General features: G+C 41.7%; 2 protein-coding genes across 40 annotated transcripts in view; one reads left to right on the top strand and one right to left on the bottom strand.

Annotated features, from left to right (window-relative positions):
- The window catches only part of LRRFIP2 (LRR binding FLII interacting protein 2), a 131,647-nt gene extending 115,095 nt beyond the window's left edge, over positions 1-16,552 (top strand). For 27 of the 30 annotated variants that reach the window (XM_032270090.1, XM_032270078.1, XM_032270086.1 and 24 more), the window contains 7 exons: positions 3,649-3,750; positions 4,028-4,160; positions 6,131-6,180; positions 10,642-10,762; positions 14,055-14,134; positions 14,715-14,819; positions 15,254-16,552. In XM_032270090.1, coding sequence (XP_032125981.1) covers positions 3,649-3,750; positions 4,028-4,160; positions 6,131-6,180; positions 10,642-10,762; positions 14,055-14,134; positions 14,715-14,819; positions 15,254-15,364 — 702 coding nt within the window. In that variant the 3' untranslated portion in view covers positions 15,365-16,552. The remainder of the gene's footprint in view (positions 1-3,648; positions 3,751-4,027; positions 4,161-6,130; positions 6,181-10,641; positions 10,763-14,054; positions 14,135-14,714; positions 14,820-15,253) is intronic. The other 3 variants (XM_032270108.1, XM_032270099.1, XM_032270021.1) reach the window with 1 other exon arrangement.
- A 1,046-nt stretch (positions 16,553-17,598) lies between these two features.
- The window catches only part of MLH1 (mutL homolog 1), a 56,016-nt gene continuing 55,241 nt past the window's right edge, over positions 17,599-18,373 (bottom strand). For 9 of the 10 annotated variants that reach the window (XM_032269835.1, XM_032269840.1, XM_032269846.1 and 6 more), the window contains one exon: positions 17,599-18,070. In XM_032269835.1, the coding sequence (XP_032125726.1) occupies positions 17,903-18,070 (168 nt within the window). In that variant the 3' untranslated portion in view covers positions 17,599-17,902. The remainder of the gene's footprint in view (positions 18,071-18,373) is intronic. The other variant, XM_032269801.1, reaches the window with a different exon arrangement.

Here is an 18,373-nt window from a genome sequence, read left to right as displayed (position 1 = left end):
GAGTACATTCATGTTGTTGTGCTGCCGTCACCACCATCAGAACTTTTTCATCTTCCCCAACTGAAATCTGTACCCATGAAACAACTCCCCATTCAGTCCCTTCACCCAAACCCCGGGCATCCACCATTCCACTTTCTGTCTCTGTGAATGTGAATACTGTAGGTACTTGATATAAGTGGAATCATACAGTATCTGATTTATTTCACTTAGCATAATGCCCTCAAGGTTCATGTTGCAGCCTGTGTCAGAATGTCCCTTTTAAGGCTGAATCACATTCCATTATGTATATACCACGTTCTTCTGTTGATGTATCGACACATCTACCTTTTGGCCATTGTGAATAATGCTGCTGTGAACATGGGTGTACAAATAACCCTTCAAGAGTCTGCTTTCAGTTGCTTCGGTATGCACCCAGAAGTGGAATTGCTGGAGTGGGTCCCCTTCCCTCCCCACAGTAATTCTGTGTTTAATTTTTTTGAGTAACAGCTATACCTAGTGTTCTGTAGCAGCTGTCCCATTTTACATTCCTACCACTAGTGAACAAGGGTTCCAATTCCTCCATGTCCTTGCCAACATCTGTTATCATTATAATACAAGGGCAGTGGTCCTCCGTTGACTTAAGAGACACATTTTCAGTATGGTCAGCGACTACTTAATGAATCATTTGTCTCTAGCTTCATTTTCAGGATGAAGACGTACGTCCATTATTCCCAGGTTAAAGTGCAGTTCATTAGTGCTGCTCTTAACCCTAGCTCCACTGCTATTCTAAACACCTGGAGCCCATGTATAGAATAAGTGCATGCAAACAACTTGCGTATCTCTATAGCCCAGGCCCAGGAGAAACTCACTTCCATTCTGACCAAAGATGTTTGTTCCCCAATACAATTATGTGGCGAATTAACCTTTTGCCCAAAAGTTCAGCCCATTACACACATCCTTTTGGCTTCTGGATGGTAGAATTTGAGGTTAGGTCAGGGATAAAGAATTATTTTGAACTCTACCAGCATGTACTTTTTACCCTAAAAAAATTCTGTAGGAGCTATTGTTGCATGCAAACACAAGGGTAGTGGTTATATGGTCAGGTAATAGGGAAGATTTTAGAGTTAGCGTGAATACTTTGATCAAATTATAAGGTATTTTAGTAGTCCTCAAACTTTGTGGTGAAATGGGTGAATTTACAGGATGTATTTTATTTTCCCATCTATAATTATGGGGAGAGGAAATTTAAAAGTCTGAAGGTAAAAATAAAACCCAGTGCAATAAGATGTGGAAGAGGAGCAAATGTCATGTATATAATTTTGCTAGAATTTCCAGTTTCAAATTGGCCTGTTCCTCAGCGGTCTTTTATATTCAGTGGTGGTGTTTATATGGAGCATGTTGTGACTGATCATTTATCCAGTAATATGCGGTGACACATGGCATAACTACGCATGCAGATAGCAGTAACCAAAAATACCTAACCCATAGAGATTAAAGTGACACTCATCATACGGGAAAGTATTGTGCTTTGTCTTCCCATTGTTTCGTTTACTATTATTAATGTAATGGAGTGTTAATACTAGCTAGATGGTGCTAGAAACCCACGTTGTTAACTCACAGGCAGACTTGAGACACATCGTATAGTGTGGATGTAAATTGTTGAAAGGAAGTCAGACATTGACATTGCAGTTTGGATAAGTGAAGAATAGGATTTGTCCTATGGACTGCTTTCCTAGCATCATCTGGGCTAACAATAAGGGAATATAATGTGGCCTTCAGAGGGCTGTGACATTAAAAAAACTTTGCAAGGGCTTAGGAAACAAAAAGAACCAGATTCATTTTCTGGCTTTGCCACTTACTGTGACTTTGGGCAAAAAGTAACCACTCTGAGCCTCAATTTTTCTCAATCTGCTAAATGGTGATAATACAGGTACTTCACAGGATATGTAGAGGTTTCATATATAAAATAACATGAGAGGAATTCGATGAAATGGTACCTGCCATATAATTTGTGCCATACAAATGGTAGTTGCTCTCATCCCTTATTTACTTGCTCCCTATTTGGTTGCAAAATAGGATTAAAATGATGTTTTAAATTGCCCAACTATTCAGCCATCAGTGACTCAGCAGTTAGTTGTCCCACTTCCAAATCCAGTGAACTGAGAGGAGTTACTTGTTGTAGTTTAACTTCTTGGGTTAATAGGAATGCTTCCAGAAGACATTAAATATATGAACAAAAATATGTGGGGAAAGGCTTTTTCAGATAGTCCAGTTGTCAGATTCCTGCGTAGGCTACTTACCTTGGGTGCTTTTTGTTTGTTTCTTTGGTTTTCTTTGAGACAGATTCTTGCTCCGTCAGTCAGGCTGGAGTGCAGTGGCGCAATTGCGGCTCACTGCAACCGCTGCCTCCTGAGTTCAAGAGATTTTTCTGCCTCAGCCTCCCAAGTAGCTGGGACTACAGGCATGTGCCACCACGCTAAATTTTTTGGTATTTTTAGTACAGATGGGGTTTCGCCATGTTAGCCAGGATGGTCTCAATATCCTGACCTTGTGATCCACTTGCCTCGGCCTCCCAAAATGCTGGGATTACAAGCGTGAGCCACTGCACCCAGCCCCTTGGGTATTATTTTCAGTTCTGGGTTATTTTCTTTTACAATAGATTTTATTTTTTCATAGTAGATTTTATTTTTCACTGATGACCAGAGTTTGTTCCTGCTTCTGCATTGTCCTCAGCTGACAGTTGTGAGATTAAGGAAATGGCAGGGAATTTACAAATGAAATCACCAACCTACTCCTCCTGAACTGTCCCTGGTATCTAGGCATAACAGGCAACGCGTTACCCTGATTTATACCTACTTTATGCCTCTGCCCTTGGGTTGGGTGCTATTATCCCTTACTTTTCAAGTAAGGAAACTGAGGCATAGGACAAGTATGTGCCAGGACCCAAACCTGATTCTCAAATCCATATTCTGTAACTCTGTATAGCTTGGCTATATTTATTTTGTCAGTGTTTTGTTTTTCACATTTTGGGAGTATAACAGAAAACCAAATGAGTCTCAGTTATATTTAATTAAATTTTCAGAAATGATCCTTGAATCCTTTTGGATGTTAACTATCTGAAATTAAGTGGTATTTGAGTATTTTGCCACACTACTTGGAGAACAATCTATAGCCAGTATTTAGTTAGAATACCTTATGTATAATAGTTATTTTTATTCCAGAATATTTTTTAAAATCAGCTATATTCTTGAATAAACTATTTTAGTTAAACATGAAATGTGGGTTTTGTTCACCAAATAATAATGTACTGAGGCAGTAAGGAAAGTTTTATTTTACTCTGGCTGCTGTCTTCATCTTTCTTCTCCTGTTTTGTTTTGTTTTGTTTCATTGACTGGAAAACAAAGATTTATTTCCCTGCTTGATTTGATTAAACATGCTTTGCCAAATTGATGCATGAGAGCCAGTTTCTATGAGAACTCTCTTCTGGAGATGTATAGCCATGTAACTCTGTATTTCCTCTCATATCTGACTGCTTGTTTCCAATCTTTTGACTGCTTCCTTGCTTTTTATGCCTTTATCTTTGCTTATTTGAATTAGGTACTTCTCTGCTACCTTTCACCTGCTCTTTTTCTGTGCCATTGTTTTCCTTGCTACCCTACCTAAAACCAGGCCCTAGAGAAACAGAAAGAATACATTGCCTGCCTTAGGAATGAGCGAGACATGCTCAGAGAGGAGCTTGCTGACCTGCAGAAGACAGTGAAGACGGGAGAGGTATGTTAGCATGAGCCTGGAGTTCAGGTCCCTTGCTGCTGTACTCTTTCTTCCTTTCACCCTGCCATCTTTCCTAGCCTGAATACAAACTACAGTGTTTATTCCCTAACCCAGATTTGGTAGGTTTAAGCTATTTCTTCCACAGAGCTATATTCCATGTAACTGATTCTAACCAGGTTTTACCTGTGGCAAACATATATTGTTGCAGAATTACCTCACAGAGCTTACTGCTTCCATATGGGCCTTTTGTGATGGTGGGTTTTTCCTCCCCCTGCAGAAACATGGCTTAGTTATAATCCCTGATGGCACTCCCAATGGTGATGTCAGTCATGAACCAGTGGTTGGAGCCATCACTGTTGTGTCTCAGGAAGCTGCTCAGGTCTTGGAGTCAGCAGGAGAAGGGCCACTAGGTAAGATACTGGTTGCTCTGTTGATGTGGATGAATGTTGCCCTATTGGGTTTTCTGCTTTTTCATATCCCAGCTTGGAAAACAAAAACAGCATAAAGGCTGTCTGAGACTCAAGTGGATCCTTAACAAGAAGAATCTGGGCACATTTGCACACTGTCTTCAGACATCCTTGACCTTGGGAAACCAGCATCTGAGTCATTGTAAGGCAATAAGTGTAACTGTAAGGTCCATGGATGGAAGTATTGTGGGTCTATATACATTGCTTTCTACTTAACTGCAAACTTTCTGCAAAGAGATAGTCTAGTCTACCTGTGCTAGGGGAGCAGTAGGCTGGCAGACTTCCCTTGGAACGTCTGGTTTTATGTTCTACTACTTAGCCCCAGGGTTCTGTACCTCTTTTCCACCACATTTCTTAAGCCAAGAAACAGATGACCAAAAAGATAGATATCAGAGAAGTGTGATTTCCAGAGTCTAAACCTCTTAAATTTAACCTTTTGAGAATGACACCTCTCTCCAGGAAACTCCAAAGTTGCTGACATGCCTCTCTAAGAAACCAAAGCCGCCCATCCACTGACCCCACTAAGAAATCTACTCTAGAGGAAGAAAAATGGCACAGATAGATACTGTATTATTAGCTAACTTTTATTTTTTAAAAAACAATCTTTTTTCCCTTTTTCATTTTGTTTTCATATATGTGTTAGCTTCTTAGAGGAGTGAGCAATGTAAGTGTGAAGCAAACTGAAAAACATTTTCAAAGTGAGCACATTTTCTAATGTGGAGCATTCCAGAAACGTGATTGCAGGGCACTTTGAATAAAGCAGGATGCTGGGTGAGGGTGAGCAAGAGAGATCTGGAGAATGGAATGAGAATACGGCCATAGGCAGCCCAGGGTGTTTCCCCGCAGCTGTTTCCCTGGTATGCAGGTCCAAACAGGCAGACCTGCTTGGAAGGTGCAGAAGAAACTAGGATCTATATCTGGCAGTGACCCTGTTTATAGAGGGTAGTGGCTGGCCAGGTGTCAGCTGCTTTTTTAACTGCACCACAGTATCTCTTCAGCTGAAGGGGCCTATTTTAATGTGGGCTTGGGAAGAGTCAACCCCTCCAGAGGCCAGGAGTGAGCCCTAATGTTGCTGCTACCAAGCCTCAGATCACCCATGGATGCCCACTTTTTTTTTTTTTTTCGCTGTCTCTTCTTTTTTGAGGCAGTCTCACCTGGTCGCCCAGGCAGGAGTGCAGTGGCACGATCTCAGCTCACTGCAGTGTGCAACCACTGTCTCCCGGGTTCAGACGGCTTCCTGAGTAGCTGGGATTACAGGCACCTGCCATCATGCCTGGTTAATTTTTGTATTTTTTTTAGTAGAGACAGAGTTTCACCATGTTGGCCAGGCTGGTCTCGAACTCCTGACCTCAACTGATCCACTCACCTAGGCCTTCCGAAAGTGTTGAGATTACAGGTGTTGGCCACTGCGCCTGGCCCAGCTGCCCACATCTTGGAGTGGGTCCGCTTCCCTCCCCACTGGCTTTTGGGGACTTTGCTTCCTCCAGCATTGTGTTCCTCTCTTTTCTCCCAGTCCTGCTGTTACCCATCTTCTTTCACATATTTGGCTCTCTTGTGCTAAGGGCTCAGCCTGTGGGAATACACTTGACATCTGAGTTGTCTGTCTACTAGTGAAAACTTGAAACAAGGAAATGACTTCCTTTGTATTTCAGTTTGTCTTTAAGTGGCAAATCACTGCTTCGGGGAGCAAATGTTGTATTTGGTGCCCTGACAAGTATCAGTTGTGTGGAAGTACGTTTTAGGTAATGAGGAACTGTTCTGTAATGCTACTAAAGCCTTTCTTTCTTTAGATATTCATAGCTGTAAGTAATGTAGCTTATCAGATAATACTAGCTTATGAGTTTGAACAATTTTTAATTGTTTATTATACTATATCATCACATTTAGTTTACGATCTTTTTGATTTGTTTTAGATGTAAGGCTACGAAAACTTGCTGGAGAAAAGGAAGAACTGCTGTCACAGGTAAAGGCATTCTTATTGGAATGTAATATAATTTTAACGAAGTTACATGATAAAATACTGGCTAACTGAAATGTACGTTAGAAAGAAATATGCTTATTTCAAATGTCAGTACTCAAGTGAGATTTGAAGGATAGATAATTCATATTTTGCCTCTGTTATTTTCTGTTCTTAAAAAAAAAAATTTAAGGGCACATAGCTTAAGGAGTCACATCGTTTTCTACAAAGCTTGTTATGAGCATAGCAGTCCCCTGCCCTGGCTCCTCTGTCCTCACCCCTGACCATTTCTGTTAAGTGCTTTTAGCTGATTCTTGTGTATTGTCCTTGTATCTCTGTATAACATACTTATGTTGCTTCTTGATCATTCTGCTTCAGGCATTCTATATTGACATCCCTTTAGGAAGATGAGGATTTAGCTGTTTCATCCTCTGTCCCTGTCACACATATATATATTTCCCACTCCCATATCCTCCTAATAAAGGAACAGTCTGCTTGTGTCATTAGGACCCTCTAAACACTACTCACAGTGGAGCCAGATTGCATTTGAGGATCACAGTTTATCTCCTTCACAACTGTTAAGTTTCCTCTAAAGTTAACGTTATGGGTTTTTCTTTGTATTTGCTTGGTTTTCTGTCATCAGTTTAGCCAGTCTCCAACAGTAGATTAAACCCACTCAGGATTTTCAGATGCATGTGGCATTCTTTCAGTTCCAGTTTTGAATCTTGGTGCATCTGACTTGTCCCTTTCTAAACTAATGGCTTGCTCTCTCCTTACATAGATGACGGTCACCCTTCATTGACATCTAGGGATTTTCTTTGGGTTGGGTTTCCTTTTTCTGGTGTCTTATGCCTTGCTCCTTATTTATTCTCTTATTTTGGTACATCTTCCAGTAACTTCCTGAGAAGAGGGTTTGTGGGTTGTTAATTTTTCATGACCTTGCAGGCCTGAAGATGTCTTCATTTTGCCCTCTTTCTTGATTAAAATAGTTCAGCCGGGTATAGAATCCTGAGTTGCAATTGTTCTCCTTAAGATTTTTTAAAAAGACATTTCCTAGTTGTGCTGTGGCTTCAAGTATGGCTATTGAGATTTCCTGAATGTTTTGAGTTCTGATCTTTTCTGATTTGTTATCTGTTTTTCTCCTCTTTGTGGAAGCTTGTGTCCTATTCCGTCTCTAGTGTTCTGGTGTAATTTGAAGATAGTGATGTGAGTTGAAGTTTTCATGTGTGATGCTGGGCCCCTGTCAATTCTAGGAGCGCATATTTTTTAGTTCTGGGAAAATTTCTTGAATGATTTTGTTACTGATTTTTTTCCATCCCATATCCTCTGTGTTCTCTGTTTTGGAACTCCTATTCAGTCATTCAACAAATGTTGAGATTCTGCTATTTAACATGCGTTATTCTAGGCACTTGAGACATTTCAGTGAATAAGTTAGTTTAGAAAAAAATTCCTGCCTGAGGGACATTCTAGTTTGGAAACATCAGACAATAAACAATATTTGATAGAGAAGGTTTGTGTGAATGCATTTATTATATGTGTTTCTCTGGCTACTTTCTGCTGGATAGGGGCAGGCATGGAGTGGATAGAGAGCTAGACTTTACCAGGACAGCATTAATGGGGCAGGAGAGGTGAGGGAGTTTGTAAGAAAATGATTATAATGATGGACCTTAAGATTAAACTGGATGAAGAGGATTTGGGAGATATTCAGGAACACATCAGGTGTAATAGAAAGATGTAATCTGTAGATTAGTGGTACCAGTGTGGTTGAAGGGTTGTTGGAATTCTGGTCTAGAAAGAATGACCTAGAAAGATGAGGAATAGTGGTTAGAGGATTCATGGAACTAAATTGTGTAGGGATTACAACTGTCTGATGATGAGATCTAGGTATTTGATTGTGAGAGTGAGTAGCTGAGGGTAAGAAGGGATAGATGGGAAGATCCTTAGAAGGAAGGTGGGTTAGTCCATTTTTTGCTTTGCTATAAAGGAATATCTGAAGCTGGGCAATTTATAAAGAAAAACGTTTTCACTGGGTGCAGCGGCTCATGCCTGTAATCCCAGCACTTTGGGAGGTTGAGGCAGGTGGTTGAGGTTGAGTGTCGAGACCAGCCTGGCCAACATGATGAAACCCCAACTCTACTAAAAAGTATACAAAGATTAGCCAGGCATGGTGGCGGGCACCTGTAGTCCAGCTATTTGGGCGGCTGAGGCAGGAGGGAGGCAGAGGCTGCAGTGAGCCAAGATCGAGCCACTGCACTCCAGCCTGGAAGAGTGAGACTTTGTCTCAAAAAAAAAAAAAAAAAAAAAAAGAGGTTTAATTTGGCTCATGGTTCTGCAAGCTGTACAGGAAGCATGGTGTCAGCATCTGTTCAGCTTCTGAGCTGTTTCCTGAGGCCTCAGGCCAGGCTGCTCTTCAACTCTTATCCTCAGGTGATCCGCCCATCTTGGCCTCCCAAAGTGCTGGGATTACAGGCGTGAGCCACCACGCCCAGCCGGCCTCAGGAAACTTCTAATCACAGAAGAAGGTGAAGGGGGAGTAGACATGTAAGTCAAGAGTGGAAGCCAGAGAGAGTGGGGAGGTGACATACACTCTTAAACAACCACACACCGTGTGAACTACCAGAGCAAGAACTCACTCATCACCAAGGGAATGGTGCAAAGTCATTCATGTGGGATCTGCCCCACGACCCAGATATGTCCTACCAGGCCCCACCTTCAGCACTGGGGATTACATTTCAACATGAGATTTGGAGGGGACAGACATCCAAACCTTATGAGGAGGTGTTCCAGAAATTGAGAGATCATTTGTAAGGGAGATCCTCTACTTAGATATACATTGAAATTGCCAAAAATTCAGACAGGAATAGTCCAGAGGGAGTGCAAGCTGGGAGCGACTTAATAAATGGTAATGGAGGAATGGGATTATGGCAATGATAAGTAGTTAGTACATATAATTTGAAGAGATGAGCTTAAGACCTGGGACTTTTAGGGAAGATGGAGGGAAAATAACACTAAGGAAAGCAAGAGGACACCTATTCCATTTTTAGGTTCAGTGGTAAGAGGCTGTGGAAGTAAAAAGCCAGTGTTTGGCTGGGCGTGGTGGCTCATGCCTGTAATCCCAGCACTTTGGGAGGCCAAGGCAGGTGGATCGCTTGAGGTCAGGAGTTCAGGAGCAGCCTGGCCAACATGGTGAAACCCCGTCTACTGAAAATACAAAAATTAGGCTTGCTGGCATGTGCCTGGAATCCTAGCTACTTGGGGGGCTGAGGCAGGAGAATCGCTTGAACCCGGGAGGTGGAGGTTGCAGTGAACTGAGATGACACCGCTGCACTCCTGTCTGGGCCACAGAGCAAGACCCTGTCTCAAAAAAAAAAAAAAAAAGAGAGAGAGCTGCAGAAGCAGGATTCTTAAGGGAGAGGGTTCTCATCAGAGCATGAAGGTAAAGGGAGGATGCTCAGAGAAGAGATTGAGGGTAGGTGGTTTGCTGATAATGGACTGGTAATTCTAGAAGGCACAGTGGAAAAGTTTCAGGCATTGGGAAAGGTTAGGAAATGAAGGCTGGTGGCATACAGACACTTGTGAGAAAGAGTGCAGAAGAAGGACATGATCCTTTGCAAGACGCACGTAAATAGTAATGATAGAGATGAGATTAGTCCTGGTTTCTTCAAGGCAGCTAAAGATGGTGACCCTATGTGTGTTGAAAGGGCGGAGGTGTCTGGGAAGTATAGATTTACTTACAGATTAGTCCCAATACACAGCTCACACTTTTCCCATTGGGGAGTAGCAAACTTAATCTTAGTGCATAGGCTTCCCTTTGACCCCTTTTGATAGAGTTAAGGACAGCTGGGAAGCCATCTCTATAAGTCCAATTATTTTTATATACAGAAAGTTTTCTAAGTAAGAAAATTTAACCTATGTCTAAAAGTAAACAACAACAAACTGCTCATGGACTCTGCCATTTTTAAGAATAATCCCTTGAATATATCCCATCAAATAGCTGTTTACATTTTTGTTTTATTTTATTTTAGAGATGAGGTCTTACTATGTTGCCCAGGTTGGTCTCGAACTCCTGGGCTCATGTGATTCTCATGCCTCAGCCTTCCAAGTAGCCGGACATATAAGCACATGCCACTGTGCCTGGCTGGAATTTTCCATTTTTAAAAAAAGTAACAAAAAATACCCCAAAGATGTACTGTTCCATAAGCAGGCACAAATTTAAAATATGGCTACTTTTATTGGGACACCTGGTCCTGGGGTTTGCTCTTTTCGACGTTTGTTCATAGCTTATCTTTAGCACCTAGGACAGTGTGTCTCCCATTAGGCACTCAAGAAAACAGGTTTTGAATGAATTAATGATTTGTGTGGCTATTATGATAAGGGTCTGCTTTGTTCTATGATGTGGCCATAGAATAAGCATTGGCTTCATTTGAGAGACTGGAACTTGCTGATGAACCTTTATTTTCATTTCAGATTAGAAAACTGAAGCTTCAGTTAGAAGAGGAACGACAGAAATGCTCCAGGAATGATGGCACAGTGGGTGACCTGGCAGGACTGCAGAATGGCTCAGACTTGCAGTTCATCGAAATGCAGAGTAGGTACCAGGGGACAGGCCAGTCCCAGTCTGAATATAGACTGTGTCCCAAGAGTGGGTTTGTCAGCAGGCTGCTGGAGTCTTGTAATGCACCTTTTTTTTTTCTTTTCAAGAGAAGTCTCGTTTTGTCGCCCACACTGGAGTGCAGTGGTGTGATCATCAGCGCACGTCAACCTCCGCCTCCTGGGTTCAAGCAGTTCCCTGTCCTGAGGAGCTGGGATTACAGGCATCTGCCACCACCCCTGGCTAATTTTTGCATTTTTAGTAGAGACAGGGTTTCAGCATCTTGGCCAGGCTGGGCTTGAACTTTTGACCTCGTGATCCACCAGCCTCAGCCTCCCAAAGTGCTGGGATTACAGGCATGAGCCACTGGCTTACATTTTTCTTTCTTTCCTTTTTTTTTTTTGAGACTGGATTCTCACTCTGATGCCCAGGTTGGAATGCAGTGACACGATCTTAGTTCACTGCAGCCTCTGTTTGCCAGGTTCAAGTGATGCTCCTGCCTCATTCTCTCGAATAGCTGGGATTACAGTCATCTCCCACCATGCCCAGCTGATTTTTTGTGTTTTTAGTAGAGACCTGGTTTCACCATGTTTACCAGGCTGGTCTTGAACTCCTGGCGCCTCAGGTGATCGACCCACCTCGGCCTCCTAAAGTGCTGGAATTACAGGCATGAGCCACCACACCCGGCCATAACACACTTTTCTTAAGAGATATGCTACAGAGATTCGTTAGTCCTTGGCCAGTCCTGAAAAACAGTCCTAGTCGGCAATATAGCTGAATAGAGGCTCTCCTAGCCTCACGTGTGCGTCAGGGGACGATGAGGTTTATTGCTGTTTCTCTTTTTGACTAAAGTGATTTCCAGGAACTTTTTGCACATAGTGAAATACCTTTTGACAGCCTGGCACTATCCTTTTCCACACCCATGTGTCATCTTTAAGCTCCCATACAGTAATGCCGCCTTCCCCATTAATGTTTTTTTCTCTGGAATTTATCTTGGATAATTGGAGGAATATATCTGGAACTACTTTACACTAAATTGAATAGTTTCAGAATTTTCCTAGAAGTATTTTTATTAATCCAAATTAATCTTAATTAGATGAAATGTAAAATAAGTCCACAAAATAACATCTATTCATTTTACCCAGATTATTCCAATTTTTCTCACTTTCTACTTTTGACCTCATAATAAAATGATCGCTGTATTCACACTAATTCCTATGGTAGGAAGATTTCAGCAATTTGTAGTTAGACTTTGTTAGTGATTCTATATCATTCTCGGACAGAGGAGATTTTTATTTTTCCAATAAAAATAGTGACTTTTCTGATAACTAATATTAAAATCTTGTTTATTCCCTCGACTTTTCATCTAAATCATCTGAGATAGGCTGCCAAGAAAAGAGGTCTTGGGGCCAGGCTGAGGTGGTGGATTGCTTGAGCTCAGAAGTTCAAGACCAGCCTGGGCAATGTGACGAAAACCTGTCTCTTTGGGGGGGAAAAAAAAAAGAGAGAGAAAAGATTTTTTGGATTAAGGCTTATTAACTTTTGATATTGGTATTATCTCTTCTGTTAGACATCAGTTGGGACACTTAACGACATTTCCTGGTGAATATTTTGTTCAAAAATGCGATTTTGTTGTGGAGGGTAGATGAGGACAGGGACATAGAAAGAGGCAGACAGACTAGTTAGGAAGCTACTATGATGGTGAGCCTGAACCAGTTCAGTGGCTGTCAACGGTCTCAGAGAGACGGTAGGGGACAGATCTGAGAGATTGTCCTTATGCAGCAAATTTAAAAGGAAACAGGTTGAGGGGGAATGGGCTGGCATTTATATGCGAATGCTTCATACAGTAGGTAGGGGTTGAATAGCTGGTATTTGGAGAAGGTAAAGTACCCAGGGAGGAGGTGTAGAACGAAGTGAGCTTTGCAGAACTGTGGGAAAGCTGGCAAAGACAAAAGCAAGCAGCTCCCCTGGACCAGAAGGCCAGGAGTGGAGCAGCTCTCGGTTCTGGACAGTGCCTTGCTTATTATGCAAGTGTTTTGGAATGGGATTTCAAAACACACGTGAAATTACTGAGACAAGGGACTTAAGCTTTTGAAAACAAGATGGGAAAGGTGATTTGGAGAGTGAGAAGGAAGCAGCACATCTGGATAATCAATAGGTTGCTGAGGTTAACAATTTAAAAATAAGATCCTGAAGCTTCTTTTAGAGTTCAGAAATAGGAATAGTTCTCTTTCACTACCAGATATGGCTTTTAGGGAGATGGTAACCCTGTTAATTTTAAGGTGACAGTAACTGTCCAATTAGAAAAATCTCTCACATTAAAGACTATAGATAATTGTAACCTTGGTCATATGGAAATGTAGCAAAGTTCTTAAGTTAGATAATCTGAATATTTCCTGTGGTAGGTTAGATTTGGTTATCTTTTGGAAATCTTATTACTCTAATCATGCCAGAGACTGGTTTTTGCTAAATTTGGATTCTTGGAGGGATTTTTAAAGTCCCCCCTGCCCCCCGCCATCATTTCTAAACTTTTCATTTTAAGTGATTTACTTCCTAGGTCAGATGTTCATCTCATAACTTACAGCTCTACCCGTAACACATTATCATGTTACTGAACAGCATTTATTCCAGCATATATTTATTTAAGCATACACTATGTGCAAAGCACTTGGCTAGGTACAGAGGTAGATTTAAGAAGGCCAAGACAGGCCCCCTCTCCTTATATACATATACTGTGTTTAAAAAGCATGATAAATGTCATAAAATGCAAATAAAATACAGCAAGGGAAAGAGTTATAATTAAGGAGAGACATGTAGGAGGTAAAAAATTGAGCTTGGCCTTGAAAGTTGTTTATGACTTAAGTCAAAAGTGGGAGAAAAGGACCCTTAGGGTATTGGACAGCGGAAGCAAAACCTGGGAGATGGGAAGATACGGGGCCGGGTTCAAGGAACCAGAGGGCCCAGTCCCATGGCCATGGAGGCTCCACAGGCTACACATAAAGTTGGCAGGGGCTGCTGCTGAATTGGCAGGGCTCCTTTCTCAAGCTCTGCTCACACACAGCATAGGGTTAAGAATGAATTTTCTTCTAACTCTTGCTGCAAGTTATACTGTAGTATTATATGTGCTAGAGCATCTTGTAGCTGAAGATGCTGTGGTTGTTGTGTGTGCATTTGTATTTTGTAATCTTAAGACTGCATGGTCCTCTTGGTGCCGCAAAGGCACTGCCTGATGGCTCATACTGTCCATCTGTGACCAGTGAAGATAATTCATTGTTATCTTCTGTTCTAGGAGATGCCAACAGACAAATTAGCGAATACAAATTTAAACTTTCAAAAGCAGAACAGGATATAACCACCTTGGAGCAAAGTGTAAGTACTTTTATATAGTACCAGGTGATCTAAATGTCCTTCCTGCATCTAAGTGGCTAACAGCCCCATGAGTGCCTGGGTTGCCTTGGGATGCCCTTTGCAGTTGGATCGATTAAAGTTCTGTATTAAAATAGAAAAGCCAGCAGAGAGCACTTAGTGGGGCATTTTAGCCTTCTGTTTTCTCTAAAAACATAGGAAACTATAGCTGTCTTTGTTTTTTGTAGATATTTCAAGAGAATTCAAGATCATCATTTGCAACAAAATCCCTTAGTATACATTCCAGAAAGTCTAAGAACTTTTCCATTTAGTGAGTCTCTTTGGCACTTAAACAATATGGTCATCATAAAACTTAGCATGGGAAATTGGCCCTAAAATGACTCTACAGCTGTCATCCTCTCTGGGGACATTTCTTGATTTATAAATAGCAGTGAGTTCCGAGAGGACCTGTGACTCACCCTTAGGGAACTTGTTAGTGTTAGATTACTTGGCATTTATAACAACATTGTATTTCCATCTTGGCTACCAAAAAGTGGTGACTTCTGGTGCCCAGTAGTAGAAGCCTGTGTTCTTATACTTACAGATTAGCCGGCTTGAGGGACAGGTTATGAGATACAAAACTGCTGCTGAGAATGCTGAGAAAGTTGAAGATGAACTGAAAGCAGAAAAAAGGAAGCTACAACGAGAGGTACTTAATGGGCTTCTTGGAAAATACATTCCTAAACGTATCTTCTGGAAACAAACTCTTCGCTGTGTAAGAAGTGTGATACTTAAGGAAACAGCAGTGGAGTCACTTACTAATTTGTGTTGGTTTTTGACCTGCATACTGACTGCCATTTACTTTTATGTTTTGGTCAATTTAGAAAGTAAGTAAAAAGACAGTTTTTGTTTTTGCTTCAGATCAGGGCTGTTTCTCCAATTTCATCCTTTCTGTAATTAAAACAAATAAAGAATCCTCAGTATCATCATTTAATACCTCTACCTGACAGAAAAAATGAGGCTGTGTGTCCTGCACAGGGCCGTCACAATTAGCAGTGCTTTCATTTTCCAGGAAGTTGAAATAAAGTAGCGCTGGATGTTGTTTCTGACCACATGTAGTGACTGCACTCTCCCTGTCTCCAGTTACGAACAGCACTGGACAAGATCGAGGAGATGGAGATGACCAACAGCCACCTGGCCAAGCGGCTGGAGAAGATGAAGGCCAATAGGACCGCACTTCTGGCCCAGCAGTAGGAAGACCACCCTTCGGCCTGGGTGCTGCTCCTTGGGGCCCTACCTAGAGGGACTGACTTTTGTCCATTGACACAAACCCCTTTTAGTACTGTTTTGAGTTTTGTCGTTAAAACAGCCACCTTTGTATTTTATAATTTATGAGCGAATGAAGCCGGTTTGAATCTTCGTGAATGAACACTTTGGATTTTGTTGTAGTTTGATTCTAGACTAAGAACCAGTCCATGCTGTTTTTATTTTTTATCTCCATAATTGTTGAATCATGTTTACTTAACATCTTCCCCCAGCTGCCTCAGTAACTGGGCACTCGGAGGCCTTGGCACGGGTTCTGGAGGACAGACAGCAATTCTGTAAGTGCTCACTGAGATAATACTTGCTGGAGACCTCAGAAAACACAAGTGCCTTCTCCATGGTGCAATTCAGACTTCGGTGATCTCCAGTGGTCAAAAGACATTTACCCTTAATATCAGACAACATTTATATTTTGGTGAAGAAACAAGTTCTTGGGTGAGGAATCTGTGTTTCACTCAAATTTATATGTCTGGAGGAAAAAAGCCTTTTTTTGTAAAATATTTAAATTTATATAAGAAAATGTTAGAAAAAAATATGGGGAGTGTATATAAAACTTGCTTTATTGCATGGGGCGGGGGAAGTCCAGGCCTAATACTCTTAAAGTAAGAGTCAGGTCCTTTATTCTTCAATACAACTGTGCTGTACCTGGTAAAGTATTTTATCTGCTGCTTATGTGTGGAATGAAACCTCAAACAAACCCAAAGGGGGCGGGTATGGCAGGGCGGGCAGGGCGGAAATCTGCCTGAAGATTCTATTAAATACACCCTTTTGCCAACCACAGTTGGCTACTGACATGTTCATTTTGTTACAGAAGACTTTAAAACAAATCATGGCAACCACATCTGTCTTCTTTTGTCTCCTTCTCAAGGAAAAATAATCTGGAATGTAGAACTTTTAAAGACTTTAGTTTCATCTTTAGAGGTACCCTGTCCAAGAGGTTTTTTTAAGTCATGGAGTGCAACTGTTTTGCAGGATTTATGATTATCTTTTTGCTCTCAGTACCCAGGTGATTTTATTGAAATTATTATTTTATCTTTAAAGTGTTTACACAGAAAACATATTGGGGAAAATCTAGTGACTAAAGGCACATGAGATAATAAAACTAGACTTTAAAAAGGTCACTCAAAAGTGAATGAAATCTCTAATATTTGTTCCTTCTTTAGCCCTTCATTTAAAAAATATGGATACCACTCTCCGGAATTTAGATGATTTTCCTATATATTTTCTTTTCTTTTGAGACAGAGTCTCGCTCAGTAACCCAGGCTGGAGTATAGTGGCACAATCTTGGCTCACTGCAACCTCCACCTACCGGGTTCAAGCGAATTCTCCTGCCTCAGCTTCCTGAGTAGCTGGGACTACAAGTGTGCACCACCAAGCCCGACTAATTTTTGTACATCCAGTAGACACAGGGTTTTGCCATGTTGTCCAGGCTGGTCAAACTCCTGACAGCAAGTGGTCTGCCTCCCAAAGTGCTAGGATTACAGGTGTGAGCCACCGTGCCCTGGCCTCTACCTTTTCTAACAGTAGCAACAGTTGTGTGGTTGGGGGGCTGGGTGGAAAGGTGTTCTAAAGCGCAGGTTTATTCTAGAACTCCATGCCCACTAGAAGCAACATACTGTGTGACCCAGCTCTTAAAGCTCAGAAAACCCCTCTTCCTCTCTACTCAAGGTCACTCAGCCTGTGCCCCACCTGGGCTCATGGAACCTCATTTCTGAGATGCCCTGGTCTACTTTGTGGAGTTCTTATTGTTCAAAACTGACCTTGGCTATTTTGTCGCACAATAAATATGACTAACTCATACTTATGCCAGGGGCAGTGGCTCACCCCTATGTTCCCAGAATTTTGGGAGGCCGAGGCGGGCAGATCACCTGAGGTGAGGAGTTAGAGACCAGCCTTGCCAACATGGTGAAACCCCGTCTCTACTAAAAATACAATATTAGCCGGGCATAGTGGCACGTGCCTGTAATCCCAGCTACTCGGGAAGCTGAGGCAAGAGAATCGCTTGAACCCAGGAGGTGGAGGGTTGCAGTGAGCTAAGATTGCACCATTGTACTCTAGCGAGTGAGACTCCGTCTCAAGAAAGAAAAAAAAACAACTCATACTTACTATGGATGAAATAAGGACTGTTTTCTTCCTTTCCTCAAGTTTTTTTTTTCCTTAATAATTAGCTTTGGTTATTGAATACACTAGATGATCAAGTCAAGCTTTCTCCATGGTCAATGCCATCAGAGCCTGTGACATGTTCAGGACCTCTTTTAAAAGACATCTGAACTGACACAATATACACATAATAAAATTAAATAAGAAATTATGTTAGGACACATCTGACTATTTATTTGTAATCAATCCACCATGTATAAAAGAACACTACCAGTTAGTTGGAAGGCAACTGTAAGTCTTAAGTGCTCCCAACAACATCGGAATACAAAGAACGAACCAACACATCCCACAGTGCACAAATGACCATATTTAACACCTCTCAAAGACTTTGTATAGATCAGGCAGGTTAGCAAGCTGCAGGATATTACCATCTTCTGTGAAATGTTTAGGAGGCAGAATGTGGGAGCGCAAGGCTTTATAGACAATGTGTTCCACAGTCCACTTCCAGGAGTTTGAAATGGAGCCAGACACTTCACTCTGGAAAACACATTAGATGTCATAAGCCTCCCTGATTGCATCCCAACATATACTGGCATCCTGGCTGATGGGATGTGCACTGGGCCTGGAAAGGCTTGCTGGCTTGTAATGGGCTGTGTTATCTAGTGCTTTTGAAGTGTATTTTGTGGGCCAGCCTCTCAGGGATCCCACAGGCCTGAACACAAGAGGATTTTTTTGTTGTTATTATTTATTTAAAGACAAGGTCTTGCTCTGTCACCCAGGCTGGAGGGCAGTGGTGTGATCATAGCTCAATATAGCCTCAAACTCCAGGGCTTAAGGCAT

Source organism: Sapajus apella, unplaced genomic scaffold (assembly GCF_009761245.1).
Source record: "Sapajus apella isolate SASKATOON/1434 unplaced genomic scaffold, GSC_monkey_1.0 scaffold4, whole genome shotgun sequence".
Taxonomy (NCBI): domain Eukaryota; kingdom Metazoa; phylum Chordata; class Mammalia; order Primates; family Cebidae; genus Sapajus; species Sapajus apella.
The sequence above is the reverse complement of the archived record's forward strand: the minus strand, read 5'-3'. Positions and strand labels throughout refer to the sequence as shown.